This window comes from Pseudopipra pipra, chromosome 15 (genome assembly GCF_036250125.1).
Source record: "Pseudopipra pipra isolate bDixPip1 chromosome 15, bDixPip1.hap1, whole genome shotgun sequence".
Lineage (NCBI taxonomy): Eukaryota > Metazoa > Chordata > Aves > Passeriformes > Pipridae > Pseudopipra > Pseudopipra pipra.
The window spans coordinates 15,309,990-15,325,428 of NC_087563.1; the positions used below are offsets into that span (position 1 = coordinate 15,309,990).

A 15,439-nucleotide genomic window follows, 5' to 3' on the forward strand; every position below is an offset into this window, starting at 1 on the left:
GCTGGCAGCAGAGGCTCTGTCCCCATGTCCCTCCGAAATAACAAGCTGATGCATTTCTATAGTTTCCCTGCTATCTGCCTGCTCCCTCCTACGAGAGCTCCCCGAGGAGTTTTAACAACCCTTCTGTAAAGATCTATAGGGGATAGACCTCCCAGGTCTCCTTGGCTTGCAGAGATGCGTTTAACGGCAGGTTTTTTTCCCTTCTCGCCTCTTTATGATGAAAGTTCCTGCATTTCCATCCCGATAACAGCGAGCGCGGCTCGGGAGCGCTTGGAGATCTCTAATTTACGCGGCTGCAGCTTGGGAACACTGTGTGAATCATTTTTGTGGTTTTCTCCCTGCTCCAACGCTGTAATTAGGGGAACAGTTTTCTGGGGTTGGCAATTTCCTTACGGTAAAAGCTGCTGCAGCAAAGGCACGGCCGCTGCTGCCGCTCCGCAGGCGGGAGCTGCCCGTAGCCTGAGCAGAGCGAGGGGCCTCTGTCACTGCTGAGCCATCAGCTGTGCTCAGGAAAGGAAAATCCTCAGCAGAGGAAACCCAAAAAAGCCTTTTAATAGCTCTGGCCAGTGTCATTAAGGGCTGTGAGGTGCTGTGATGCTGCACATGGAGAAACGGGAGATGGTGCTCATGGAAACTACCGAGTCTGTTTTCCTGTGGGTGGATGGTCCCACTGGGGGCTGGCTCACCCTGGGCAGGGCTCCTGACTGCTCCATGGGGCAGTGTGGGTGCCTGGCCCCACAGCAGTGCTGTGCTGTGCCAGCAGTGCCAACAGCCCCCCGGCTCTGCCTGGCACTGCCCCATGGCACAGAGGCACAGCCTCTGCCCAGCCATGGCCCTGTGGCAGGACAGAGGTGCTGCCTTCCTCCTCCTCCTCCTCCTCCTCCTCCTCCTCTCAACCCCCTGCCTGACCTCTGGGCACACCCATCTCCCTGTGTTAATTGCTGATGGTGCAGGGGGACTGGTGAAGGGGCTGCAAAAGTGAGGTTCAAGGGAATGGGACTGCACTGCATGTGGCACCTGTGGGGCTGCCCCATGAGCAGAAGGGGCCACACAGGGATGAACCCCATCCTCACAGGCAGCTGAGCTGCAGCAGCCAGTGGCACTATGGCCAGGCAGGAGGCTGCACCTCAAACATCTTTGTGAAGTACTTTGCTGTTTCGCCATGAAATGCAGCAGAGCAGAGCCAGCAACCTGCTCTGGGGTTTGACACCTCGCAGTGCTGGTGTCTGAAGTGCAGGTCTGTGGGCTTAGGTGCCTCTGCTGGGACCTGTCACTCCTCTCCCTCCTGCCCTGAGCAGGCAGACCAGCTCCTCACTGCTCCTGGCTGCAGAAAGCAAAGGGACTCTCCCTGTCCTGCTGCCCATCCTCGAGCCAGGGGAGAGCCCTCTCCCTCCAGACCCTGCAGCAGGGAAACCTGGAGTCAGCTGGGCAAAGCCACAAACAACCCGTTTGCAACCAGAGGATTAAAATTGCAGATTGGTTGAAAAGCAGGGATGCAAAATACCTTCCAAGTGAGCACAAAGCTGGTGCAGTCCCGCCAGCATGGAAACCCCTCTGTGAGTCAGCATTTTAATCATTACCATCCCGAACAGATCCTACTTGTTAGAGCTGTCAAAGGACAATTACTGGGAATGAAGTGTTTCCCATGTATCAGGGAAGCTCATTGATTAAAACCGATGCATAGGGCTTGGAAATCTGCTGTGCATTTTCTATATGCACACAGGTAATTTTGGGGTTTGTGCCTGGCTGTCCCTGAGGGCACATTGATGTGTTTTGGTTTTTTTTCTTGTGTGAGAGAGCTTGTGCAGCTAAAAAAACGTTGGTGTGTCTGCTCTGTCAGTTCACACACGATATTCCCATCACATGCCAGAAGAATAACAGCGTCCCTGGGCGTGAGCAGCCGCTGGCAGGACCGCACAGCTCTCGGGCTGTTAAAAATGTCCTTTCCAATTAAAGTCACAGGGATCTCAAAAGTCACTCATAACGTTGTCACTTGCACTGGTTGTCAGCAAACAAAGCAGCGTGCTGGGACAAGCCTTCCCACTTCCCTGCAGGTTTTTTCCACACTCACAGCTCAGCCCTGACGAGCAGGAGGCAGCACTTCTGCAGGTCATCCAGCAAGGACTACAGTCATCCCAGTGGGATTGCTGCTAGACTTTCCCACCTTAGGCAAAAGCAGACTTTGGTCTTGCTGTGTTACTGAATTTTGCACTTACAGAGTGGTTTGTGCAACATCTTTGCTGTACAGGAGATTATACACATCTCTATTTGCAGTTGGGTAAACTGAGGCACAGAGGTGGGTGGTCTTTTTGAGCTCAGTGGCAGAGCTGTTCAGAAGCTGATTTTGGTGCTTTGTTCTGTAAATCACCAGCCAGACTCTGGGGGGCTCCAGGGCTGGATGCTCCCCCATCACCCATGGGAACAGCCCCCTGGTCACACCCTGGGTCACCTGAGCCATAGGTCCCATCTGAGAGGTGATGCTGAGGGTAGTTTTGATGATGAAGGTAGTGTTGATGCTAAAGGTAGTTTTTTTGCTGAAAATGGTTTCTCTTTGGCTTCCCTGCTGCCTGGAAACTTGCTTTTGGTTTTGTTTTGGATGGGGAAAAAAGACCTGAAAGGAAAATTCTGTTGAATTTACCTGGTTATGCAGAAAATGCACTGTCAGTCTTTCTGGGCAGCCTTGGACCTCACAGTGAGCTATCAGCATGGAGGCACCACCAGAGCTTGCGCTGGCCCCACGTGCTGCTGAGGGACAGGCTGTTTGGAAAAGCAGTGTTCTGAATGTCAGCTGGAGCCCCTTGGCTTTACTGACAAAATCCTGATGCTTTGTTTCTTGTTTTCTTGCTATGTGACTGAACAGCCAGTGCTTTTCATGGGATGATCAAAATCTTAAAGCATTTTGGTATCTGTCCTGAGTAAAGAAACAGCAGCAGTATATACAGCCCCACACACCCACAGAACCCTCTTCACATCACAGTGTGGGTTTAAGGGAAGGCAGACATGAGATAAATCAGTTTATCAGGGCAGCAGGTCCCACAGGGGTGGGGTCCTGGCTTGCCAGGGCAGCGAGCCCCGTGGCTGTGGACAGCAGGAACATAAAGCACAGGCCACTTGCTAAATTGCCCTGGGCAGGTGACACATTCAGAGCCCTGGCGTCAAATCCTGCATTGCTGCCCTCCTTACAATAGAAACCCACCTGGGTAATTAGAAAGCCACCCCCTGGCTGGCGAGGTGGAGGATGTTTTATGGGGCTCTCCCACCCCGGTCTCCCTGGGAAGCCCCTAAGCCCCCGGGGGTGATGCCGTGCTCTGGGTCTGTGCACAGCACAGGGGATGTGTCCCTGTGCTGCTCAGAACTGCACCATGGAGCACAGCAGCCATGGGGCAGCCCTCCTGCACACCCAGCTCTTCCAGGAATTGTTATTTTTACCCTTCTCAACATTCCTGTATTGGGGAAAATATGTCCCCATTGTTCTTCCTGTGGCACAGTCCCCTGTGGGCTGTGGCAGTTCCCACTGGGAGCAAGCACTGGCAGGACCCAAGCCCTGGACTTGGCAATGCTGGTGGGAGTTTTGCCTGTATAACGAATATGTTTTAATTAGTGGATGGTAATTGGGGATGGAGGTGAAACTGGAATCAGGTGTTGTGCCACACCTACCCCACGGGCTTAGTGCTCTTCATGCCTGTGTTGGCACAGTTAGAAGTGGCCTGATATTCACTGAAAACAAGGTTAAACCACCCAACAGAACCAGCTTGGGGTGTGCTTTCCCAGTGACAAAATTACCCCGTGGAGTTCCTGTCTCCCTGCAGCACCTCGTCCCCCTCAGCTGTACCAGTGCAGCCAGGTTTTCCATCTTACTTATAATCCTGATTCCCAGCACAACCTCATGTGCAGCGTGCTGGGGTGAGCAGTGAACTTCATCACAGAGGCCACGAGTGAGCAAGCCCAAGGTAAGAGCCTCTGCTACTGAGGGAAACACGTCCTGGAATAGAACACAGAGCCATTGGGATGCCAGAAAGCAGGACCACAGGAGGCTGTAAGGTGCACTGTTTGGGCTTTACACCCTTTTGTTTCAGGAAAGAAAAAAAAATCAAGGTTTGGATCCAAATTCTGATTTTTCCAGCTACAAGCTGGGCAGGGACATAAATGCTTCCCAGCAAAGGCTGTCGAGGTGATTTGGGAATGTCCTGATGGGAGTTGTAGAAATGGCCCTGTAGCATTGTGGAGCTCTTGGGAGCTCTCTGGGTGCACAGGACATTGGGTTTAGGGTAGAAATGAGAAGGTGGAGCAAATGAGGAAGGAAAAAACTCTTGTTTAATCAACAAGAGAAAGGGCAAGGGGCTCAAGGACTAGATTTAACTGGCTGTGGGCTCATGGTGGTCAGGAGTGAAGCAGGTGGGGAGGATGGGTTGGGAGATGGGTCAGGCCCCCTCCAGCCCAATTGACTGGGGGGCAATGGCTGGAGGGGAGATGTTCACCCTGTGACCAGCAGTGCCCTTCTCTTTTGGGAAAGCTCTTGAGAGGATTTGACTGCCCAGTCGGCCCCAGAGAGGCAGCTCCATGACCTGATCAGCCTCACCTCACCTGCCTCCTTTAGGTGTGTCCCCCAAAACCTACAGGGCTGTTTACACAGCAGCATTATAAGGTAGGGAGAAGTGTTTTGTTTTCCTCACCTTTAAAGGAAGTGTCATGCAAACAGTGTTAGTGCAGCAGAGAAGTGACTGCCTGGGCATCTGCATGCGGGGACCAGATCTCTGTCCTGGCAAAGTGTCACTTCCCAGGTAAAAGCCTATCCAGGAAGAGATTGGGCACTTGATACAGAGGAAAATTATCGCCTCCTTCTTAATTATTCCCAGCCAAACTCAAGTTAAATTAACTGATTACTACCTGGCTCCTGTGGTGCTCCCTGTCCTTTCCCAGCGTGGGTCCTTGCACTATTCCTTTGCAGCCGTGGTTCTGTCACCCTTCCTGTCCTCCACCCATTTCATGTCACAGGGAACAGAACAAGCCCAAATATCTTAATTTCTGGGCTGGATGATATATGTGTTGCTGCTGGCTGTGTATGGCACACTGAGTGTGGGAGGTTTTGAGGCTCACAGAAGAAAATGGTGATTTGAGCTATGAATACTTTCTTAAAACTCATCTTTATTTCTTTGGACAGAAGTGATTCTGAGTGCAGAAGGCTGAGGCTTCCTCTGCAGCAATCTGGGCTGTGAGCAACTTTAAAAGTTCTTTGAGTTTTGCTGGGAGAAACAAAGTGAGGAGAAAACTTGCTTCTGGCAGCAGCTTTGCCCAGGAAGGCAGTGGGGAGCCTGTGCTGCTGCGGGGCTTGTTCCACCCGTGGTGCCACTGGGCCTCCAGCACTTTGCTCTGCTTCCCCCTAAGGAAGCTCCTCTTGCCTTGCCTGTCTTTCACAGGGGTTGAGGTGCATATTTCCTTTTCATAATGCAGCTGGGCATCGATGCCATGTTCATATATCGCTTTAATCAGTCTGGCAGTGCCATGCATTTATTCATCTTTCAGGTGGGAGGAGACATCTCAAGTGTTATCTGAGGTCAGAGTGAGATTACAATTCTTGGCAAGGTCCCTGGCTTTACTAAACCAGTTTTAGGCCTTTACTGTTCAGTGTAAAGTTGAATTGATGGGAATGTGTAAGGTGGGATCTGGGTCAGGGGTCTGGCTCATCAGCATCCTGCAGGCACAGAGACCCATTAGGACCCTTCATGGGGTGAATTTTCCCCGGTGACACTCTTTATAAACAGATTTTGTTGATCACGGTCCCTTGGTGATTCCCAGATCAGCTCTGAACACTGGAGCTGTGGTGGTTTTGGAGGGAGCTTTGCCCATCCCTGTCGAGGATGAACAGGACATTTTACATCCGTTAACTCTGAGCGGGTGGAAATGGAGCCAAAGCCACAGTGCCAGGACCGAGCCCAGAGGCAGAGTGTGGGGAGCAGAGGGTGCCTGGCAGGGGGATGCCCGCGGTGATGTCCCGGGGCAGTGTCCCGGGAAGTGTCCCCGCAGGCTGGTGACAAGGCTCCCCCCTGTGGGACCTCCCTGCACCGCACACCCAGCCCAGCCCATCCCGCACACACCCACTGACAGTGTCAGGCCGGGTGGGTGGACACAGAGGGGTGGGACAGGCTTGCAGAGTCCCCCCATCTGAGCAGCTCAAGTGTCAGGTGGGATAAAAGCTGTCCAGCAATCCCACTGCAGGAACGTGGTGAAATTTCCATGCTCATTGCTCAACTTGGCTGGCCCAGCCATCTGAGCGTGGCTTTGGGATTTATATACAGTAGCCCATTCTGAATACTGAGGGCTATTTTGGGTTAATCTCTTTTATTTCCACCTTGGCCATGCAGCACTGAATGCTTCACACATGAAGTTTATAAAAGCATGTAAGTTAAAGCTTTATAGGTCCTTTGTACAGCTAGAAAATGAAAGAAGGCAGGCTCAGCACCGTGAGGAGCCAGCGCTCACACTGAGGCAGCTCCAGTTTAAATTGGTCCTCAATTATCTGTTGGGAGCAGGGAGGCAGATTCCTGCAGCTGATACAGCCATGCTGGTGTCCTGACATTTCCAATTCCCTGGGTATTCGTGAAACACATTAAAAGAGAAATAAAATTAAACTGGAGCCCTGGTCACGTGCATTGCACTTGGCATGTTAAAGCAGCATGATAATAAAACAGTGCCAGAGGTGTGTTAAAGCAGAGATGCTGCCCCACTGTGCCCCCCAGGGCTGTCTGGTGGTGGGGGTTACCCAGGTCCCACTGAAAGAGGAGCCTGGACAGGACAAAAATAAAATAGTACAAGTCAGGAGGAGCAGTGGAGAAGCTGGAGCAATTATAAAGCCATTATGGAGCTATTGCATCACTCTCAGCTATTGCTACTCCTGCTCCCCGGAGAGAAGGATCCCAGGAGCAAAGCTGCTGCCCTGGGGGCATCCCTGCTCCCTCCATCCCTGCTGCCTCCATCCCTGCTGCCTCCATCCCTGCTGCCTCCATCCCTGCTGCCTCCATCCCTGCCCTTGGGCTCAGCCCCAAAAGCACACACCTTCAGCCAAGGCACTTCACGCCTGATTTCTTCCTTGCTGAGTGAAAGGTGTGGTTTTGGACCTGCACATGTGTTTCTTTAACACTTCGAGGTGGTGACTCCCCTCAGTGCCAGCAGGGGTGGGAGGACCAGCCGTGGTCAGGGATGACCTGAGGGAGCTCCCGTGATCTGATAGGAAAATAACCCCCCAGTTCTTTTCTCTGAGGAGAATTGTTTCCAGCATCACGAGAAAACAAAACAGACCAAGAGGGATTATTTTCCCCAAACAAGATGCTGTTTGAAAACACCCACTTGGAGTCACACATCATTTTTTTTCCTCCCTGGTTATTGCGACTTTGCCAAGTCCAAAAATTTTGATACTGAGTTGGCCTTTGAATTCATGAGACCAGCTTAAAATTCCTGAGATTGTTTTTTTTATTTTGAAAATTCTCCTTCTTTTTGTTCAGTGCCTACTGCTGGAGCCCTAGAAGGCTTCATTTTTGTGTGTCTCTCTGACAAGAGCTAGAAACCCCCTTTTGCTCCCCCCTCCATCTCCTTTTTTACTGATTCCCCATGGATTGAATGAATTCTGGACCTGGGCCCTGAAGCAAACACGAAGCATTGGGGAGATTTGCAGTTGGTAGTAGGAGTTGTCAGGAGCTGTTGTCAGCACAGCTTACAAGATGTGCTTGAACCATCCCCAGCAACTGTTCCTTCCCAAGCCAGCTCTCCTGACAAGACAGAAAGCACAGGGAGCCGCCTTTCCCAGCACAGACACCAAAAATGAGAGCTCTCCCTGCTGTCAGTTTGAGCTGGAGAAACGTCCCCGCACACGCACCCACCTGCTCCCACACGCCCTGGCTCAGCCCCAGCCATCCCCTGCTGCCTCCCACCCTCCAGGCTGAGCGGGTTTTGCTGTGGGACACACCTCGGTGGCTGGGACAGACAGAGCTCCCAGGGACCCACGGACACGCTGGGTGGGAGCAGGTGGAGTGGCCAGGGCTGGCTGCCTGTGCCAGGGCTCCTGGAGGACACAGCAGCTCTGTTTGCCCGTGCACGGTGTGGGAGGCTCCCCCAGCTTGGCACCAGAAGGTTAGGGCTGTTGAAAAGGCTATTGTTTTCACCCTGTGTTTTTGGAAAAACAAGGGGCGAGCCAGGCAGAGGCACGAGAGCCGCCCTGGCTTCTTCTGCCTCGAGTTTGTGCTGCCGTGGGCACCTCCCTGGCTGCTCTCCCAGCCCCTGACCTCCTCCTTCCCACGCCCTGCAGTTCAGACCCCCGATCCCGCAGAGCTTGTGCCAGTATCCTCGTTCCCTCACATCTTTCCCTGATCCTCTGTTAGCAGGAGAGGTCTCTGCTGTGTCAGGAGCAGCACTGATGGCAGAACCACCACACAGAGGTGTTCTCCCCAAGCAGAGGCTTCTCCAGCCTTGGCCTCTCTCTGTTGTGGTGATTGTCCTCATTGCTGCAGAGCTGGGCCTAAAGACTTGCTGTGACATGGCTCAGCAACCATGGGGCTAATGGGTCAAATAAGAGAGAACCCCCATATATATTTGAAAAAAAACCCCACATGTGCTTTGAGACTCAGCTGTGGTATCTGAGCTGGGGCTGGAGCTGGGCAGGATCTCCAGGGGCTTTTAGCCAGGCTCCAACTGAGGTGGAACACACACGTCCTTTTCCCAGGAGAACTAGGCTTAGAGCTTCTCCTTCCTGGCTTTCACTGCTATCAAATGCCTGCCTAACGAGATTTATTAAATCAACTAACTTCTGTACAACAATGACAGGAATGCAGATCTCCTCTGCTCAGTCAGAGCTTGCTGTGACTGTGCAATTAGAGGTGAGTCACAGGGTCAGGTGGACTTGGCCAGGATCCTGAGAGGGCTGGCCCTGTCCCTGGGATCCAGGGGGCAAGACTGGCTTCATGGTGATGCCAAGAAAGTGGGTGTTTGTCTGCATATAATGTTTATCTGAATATAATGATTTTTTGGCTGTAACTGCATGAGCATGGAAGGCATTTTTCCTTTGGAGGAGTTACAAGGTAACACCTCGTTATGTACCCTTACATAACAGCAAGGGACTGCTGCTAATTGGCAGAAATATTTAAGTTTCCCACCTGGTGCTAGTTCTGTTTGCTGATGACTTTGTCTCCAGCTCAGCTGCCCATCAGTCCTGAGGCTGGGGAAGGGGTGACTGTTGCAGAGCCTCGGCGCTGGAGGATGCTCTTCCAGGGGTGAAGGTCAGATTTACACCCAGAAGGTGTTTACTAGGTGTGGGTAAGGTGTTTGGTTTGACTTGGCGTGGCTTGTAGCTCCCTTCCAATGGCAGGAACAAATATTTCCTTAGTGTAATGACTGGAAGGATGAAAATTCACTGTCCCGACCTGAAGAGATGAGCGGTTTCCTGGTCTGTGTCCCCAGCTTGCCCCGCTGATAAGGGCTGTAATGCTCTTTGATTTAGATAACAGGGAGCCAAACCCATCCCTGCTCTTGACAAATTTTAATTTCCTGATCCAGATCCTGGGCTGAAGTGGTCTCACACAGCAGCAGAAAGGGATGTTTCTCAAATCAGGGTACTGCAGCTATGTGTTTTTAACTTTAAGCCTCTTTTAACTGCTAACTGTGAAAGAAGCAGTCTCCAAGCCCTGCCATGAAGCCATGCTCCACCTTGGTCAGGAAGGAGAAAGGTGGAAAGATCTGGCCTTTAACCTTGAGGAATTTTTCCTGGTGTGCAGGTGCTGCGTGCTCTGCTGCAGCTCGGCAGCTCTCCTAGTCAGGTCCAGGGGCGGGGAACTTGAGATAAAAGTTCTTCTCAGCCTTTTCAGTGTGGTGAGACGTGGATAACAGCACTGAGATGTTTGCTTTACGGTGACAGGCCTTAAATGCAAACAGTTGAACTGGGAGGAGGCTTCATGGGGGCAGACAGAGCCCTGCAGCAGCACCAGGAGCCCTGAGCCAAGTGCTTGGACAAACCTGGTGTCTCTTGCATCACGCCCTAGAGCAGTGCTCCTAATCCTTTGTATCCCTGCAAACACAAGAGGAGAGTGTCTCTGTTGTTTGTTGCTTTGGCCAGACCTTCCTTCCCTCCTGCCCAAAAAGTGCAGGCTGAGGACACAGCCCAGACCTTTGGTTTCTGGGAGAACTCGGGGCACAGACATGACCACTGGTTCAGTGTTGCCAAAGAGGTTTTTGGTGATTTACAGCACGTTGTGCTGAGTGGGTTGGCAGATGCTCTGAGCTGGCAGAGAAGGAGGGAGATGGTCACATGGAACAAACACTGTCTCCTGGCAAAACCAAGGAGAAAGTCTGGTCTGTGGGCTCATTGCTGGGTGCAAAATGGTGCTTAAAAATCACCCTGTGGAAAAGTAACGGGTTGGGTGGATGTGGTTGAGCAGAATGAACTCCACAGATTTCCATAGGTGGTGTTTCTCCAAGTGCTATCTCTGAACTCTTCCTCCATGAAGGAACCATCATCAAAGCAAGTATTTAGATAATGTCAAAGGCTCTTTGACCTTGAAGTGTGCAGGTGTGAGGGGAGGGCACAGGTCACAAAGAAAATAACCCTGTTTTCCTTGTTGCCCAACCCCTCACGTTCCTCACCTTTTAAATAAAAAAATAGTATTAATAAACCTAGCTGACCTTAAAAAAAACACCCCTTTGAGTCAGGAGACAAGGCAACGAGGTCCTCAAAGGAGAATGTACAAAAATGCTTGGTCATGAAAAGAAAACCTCAGCAATGTTGCACTGATGAAAGGGGATTGAAACAGCAGCCTCAGTCCTTTGGACACCACTGACATTAATGGAGCTCTGACTGAGATCACCAGTCCTGTGTGCTGGATGTTTTCCCTTGGTCTCCTGCTCACCTCTGGTTACCTTCTGTTGCCACCAAAGGTCACTCCTGTGGCTCCTGGTGCTGTTTAATTGCAGTCCTGGCTATTCCCGTTCAGTGTCAAGTGTCAAACAACCCTTAAGTAAACAAGAGCTTTCTGAACACCACCCCAACCTTTCAGCTCTGTGTTCTGAAGCCTGTAAAGCTGCTTTCTGCCTCAGCTCAGGCAAGTGCAAGCCCAGAGTAACCCTGCTCAAGTACACAGAGCTGTTCTCATTTCACAGCACAAGCAGGACCATACCTGAGCTCCAGGGACAGCAGTTTATCTGCCCAGGATAAGCACTTGTTTTTCTAATAAGACTGGAAATTAATTCCAGAAGTGTTGTGATACCATGTAATTGGGAGTCCCCTGAGCTGGTACCAGAGTCTATTTTTGCCAAGTCCTCTGCAGACCAGTGAGGATGTTATTGCACCACCAGTAATGAAGATTTAGGGAGTCCTTGCTTGCTTTGAAGGTTTGTGTCCTAGGCCCTTGTGCTGCTGAAGGTCTCTGTCTCATCCCAGAAAATCAGTGCAATACTAAATTTTCTTTCCTTCTCCCACCTTCCCTCATTCTTGTATTGTTGATATGACATGGGCCAAGGGCTGTGTGTGCTGCAGTTGCCCCAAGGTTTACTGGATCTTGGCAAGTTAAAGAGAGAAAAAAATCTGTGGAGGGTGTGCTGCGGCCCTTTTTCCATCTGGGATGCTAATTTGAGTATTTCCTGAGCCCAACCATCAATTTTTCATGGAATTTCTAAGTGAGTACTTTTATCTGAGACCTCTAACCTACTGTTGGACAGGACTGAAGCAGGCCATTAATTCCACATCTTACTCATGCCTGCTGCCAAGCTGAGGGTTTAAAAGCACAGGAGCTGCCAGCATACAGTTTGTCCCTCAGGGTTCCCATGAAACACTCGTTTGAGTGATTCAGGGAGTGGGATTGAAGTCTCCAGGCTGCTGTGAAGGTATCTGGGGGGTTCCTGGGGGTTGGTGCCACCTGGGGCTCCAGGATTCTGCAGGATACAGGTGAATGTGCTGATGGAGAGGGGCTGTGTGCCAGCCCAGGAACCTGTGGGTGTCTGGGGTAACCCTTCCCAATCTGACCATATTCCCGAGTAACCATGGAATTGGAAACAAAGTGGGAAGGATGCTAGGAAGAGTTGGAGTTTAAACCCCATTTCTGCAAGGCTCAAAGACAGCTGATCAGAAGAAACCTGTTTATTGTGAGGCTTAGGAAAACAATTTCTATGCAAATTGCTTTTTTTGGCAAGTAATGGGGTCGATACAGAACTTGGAATTACAGTTTTAAGAATACAAACACATAGTATCTTCTTCAACAAACACAAAACAAACTTCTCCAGGGAACATTAAATGAACAAATGCTTCCTTAAACAAATGGGAAACAAACAAGGTCTGGGGGGGATGAAACAAAACAGCAACCCAACTCAGAAGCCAAAACCCCACTGAAGAAGCAGCAGTCACATCTTGAACTTTACACTCAGGCTGTACTTTCGCTTTGCTTTTCCTGTTCAATAGCTGGCAGGAAAACAGAGGAAACAAAAACACCATCAATAAACATTACTGTTTATAGACTTTGCTTTCCTAGGGAGACAGGCTGAGAGAGTTGGGGGTGTTCATCCTGGAAAAGAGAAGGCTCAAGGGAGACCTCAGAACCCCTTCCAGTGCGTGAAGGGGCTCCAGGAAGCTGGGGAGGGACTTCGGACAAGGGATGGAGTGGCAAGACAAGGGGGAATGGCTTCACACTGGCAGAGGCAGAGTTAGATGGAATATTAGGGAGAAATTGTTCCCTGTGAGGGTGGTGAGGCCCTGGCACAGGTTGCCCAGAAAAGCTGTGGCTGCCCCATTCCTGGAAGTGTCCAAGGACAAACTGGACAGGGTTGGAGCAGCCTGGGCTAGTGGAAGGTGTCCCTGCCCATGGCAGGGGGGTTGGAACTGGATGATCTTTAAGGTTCCCTCTAACCCAAATCATTCTGTAACTCTGTGATAGTGGTTCTACAAGGTACAGATTCCTACAGTCTTTTTTAAAGCCGGGGAATGGTTCAATCCACACTTGCTTTTTTTGGTCACCCTGGAAATGCCAACTCCTTCCCATGTCTGCCTAGTTAGGAGGGGGCAGTTCCTGATGTGCAAACCTCCTTTTGTATTTATAGCTTTAGCACTGGTAAGGATAATGAAACAGGGGGGAAAAAACAGGTATCATGCCAAGGGACAGTGCATCTCCATGGCTATCAGCACAGATATCCAGAGGGGTTAGCAATGCTCTTCTGAAGGAAGCTGCCCAAAAAATCTGGTCCAAATGCTCTTTCACACCTGAAGTAGAAGTGAATCCCAGCCTCACCTGGCTGTCTGTGCACAGTGCCTGTAGGGGAGAAGACCTTGCACGAGTAAAGCTCAGGGGTGCTTTGCTAAAGAAGATTTCCTATTAGATGAGGATGATAATGGGGTTTTCTTGCACACTTATTCCCAGAGAAGGTGCCTGGAGGTCTCCTGGCCAGGGCTGGCAGCAGGTACCAGTGGGAGGCAGCAGCTCATCTGCCTGCTAACACATTAAATCCAGAGCCCAAGCACGCTCTGGGGAGGCTGCCAGGGATGGGCAAGGGTCCCCCTGTGCCTCCAGAGAGGCTGGTAACATGGTAATTACAAACAGATTGATCCTGTTACCAGCACCCAGCGGGGACACTGGTCTTGCTTTTAGCAGAAGCAAGAGCAATCCCATCAGAAAGGGTTTTTCAAACAAAATGCACCATTGGTTATAATTACTGGCATCCTTGGAAGCCCAGCATAGACTACGAGTCTTAGTATTATCCCCACTTAAAATCAGGGATGAGTTTGAGCCTGTAATCCCATGATTAGTATTCATTTTGCATATGAACTGCAACACAGATTGTGTCCTTGCTACTCACAGTTCAAATAGCCTCAGAATCACTTACTCTCTTTTGTGGGCAAGGGATTTTTCTCTCTGGTTTCTGTCTTCTTCAGCTTGGTCTTGTCAAACGTTTCAATTTCTGCAAAATCTGGTTTGTCGGACATGATGGGTCCTGACAAAGAAAGGGAAAACACACCCATGGCTTCATTAGCTAGTGCTGTGATATCAGCCATCTGCAAAGCATTTTCTCCTCGAAAGAAAAAAATGTGAAAAGACCATGGAAATGTTTATTCAAAAAAACCCCACAAATCTAACACCTCGATCTGGGACCTTTCCTCCAAGGCTTGGCTCTTTCAGAGCAAAAGAGGAAAGGCATAAATATAATTTTCTCTAGATTTCTCAGATGAAATTACTAAAAATCCTATTCTGCACATGGCAACAAGAATATTCAGTATTGAAGAGACAATGCATTAATTGCCAGTAATCCACGGTGCCTCCTGACGCAAACCTCTATTTTAAGAAACGCTGCTAACCAGAAAATCTACAGTAAACCCCAAACAAAGAGCTTCAGTTATGATTTTCTTTTAATTAATAGGATTTGTCTTAAATTCTGAGCCCCCTGTCCTGAGCACATCCACCCCCTGAGCTGCTGTGGACACTTCAGCGTAACAATAGAGGACTGGTTCCCTCAGCCCTTTGTTTGCTCTCGCTCCATATCCCACTCACAGCTCAATGGGTTTGATTATACCCTATTATAATAAAGAGAAATCCACAAAGCACGCCAGCATTCAACCCTTCACCTGTCAAAACTTCCCTAATCCAATTCATTTCTTAATAAGAAATTCAAGTTAAAATCCAGCCTGGGCGTTATTCCCCTCATTTCAGTAGAGTTTCCCGTCAAGGCGAGGCTTGGCCCGGAGATGGCTGGTATAATTATATTTTTTTCCTTCCTGCAGAAAATCGGATTTCATTGCTATCTGCACTGAGACAACAGAAGTAAATATTCACAAGGAGAAAAAAAAAAAAAACAAAAATGAAAAAAAAAAAATGAAAAGCTACTAAAACCACATGGCATTACCGTCTGGCTGCTCTCTCCTCAGCTGCTTGGTGGCCGTCTGAGGCAGTGTGAGTTGAAAAAGGTCAGGGTAATCCCTCCTCTCCTCTCCCCTCCTCCCCCCTCCCAAGCCCATCGCTATTAATATTGATTAGTTTAGTGCTGGGATTGCTCAGCGTTTAGGGAAAGGACAGATTGCTCCTGCAGAAAGTGCATGAGGGAGGGAAATGGGAAAACTGGCATGGAAAACTGCCAAAATCCATCTTGATCTTTCTTTTTTTTATTTTTCTCCTCGTTTGCTGTGGCAATCATGTTGAAGTTTCGCTTCCCGTTCTTTCCCAACGCTGAGGTTTGGAGCAAAGGTGAGCCTGGGGGGCTGCTGCTGCTGCCAGGTTGGTTTTTGGGGAGATTTTAGGTGCATTCAGCAACATGCCTGGGGTTCATCCCTCACAGGAGCTTGGGGCTGGGGAGGGCTCTAAGCAGAGCCGTGGTACCATTGCCAGGATCAAGGGCCAGATCTGAGATTAGCACGGCCTGAGCACCACACCAGGAACGTGTCCTGAAAGGATGGACAATGGATCTTCCATTCACTCCCATTTTT

General features: G+C 50.1%; 1 protein-coding gene across 1 annotated transcript; it reads right to left on the minus strand.

The window, feature by feature from the left end:
* Positions 1–12,100: 12,100 nt before the first annotated feature.
* On the minus strand, positions 12,101–14,967 carry LOC135422715 (thymosin beta-12-like). The gene is made up of 3 exons (XM_064672167.1): positions 14,863–14,967; positions 13,849–13,956; positions 12,101–12,433 (listed from the first exon to the last, which is right to left on the minus strand). The coding sequence occupies exons 2-3, from the start codon at positions 13,946–13,948 to the stop codon at positions 12,396–12,398; spliced, it is 138 nt and encodes a 45-aa protein (XP_064528237.1). The 5' UTR covers positions 13,949–13,956; positions 14,863–14,967; the 3' UTR covers positions 12,101–12,395.
* Between the last annotated feature and the right edge of the window lie 472 nt (positions 14,968–15,439).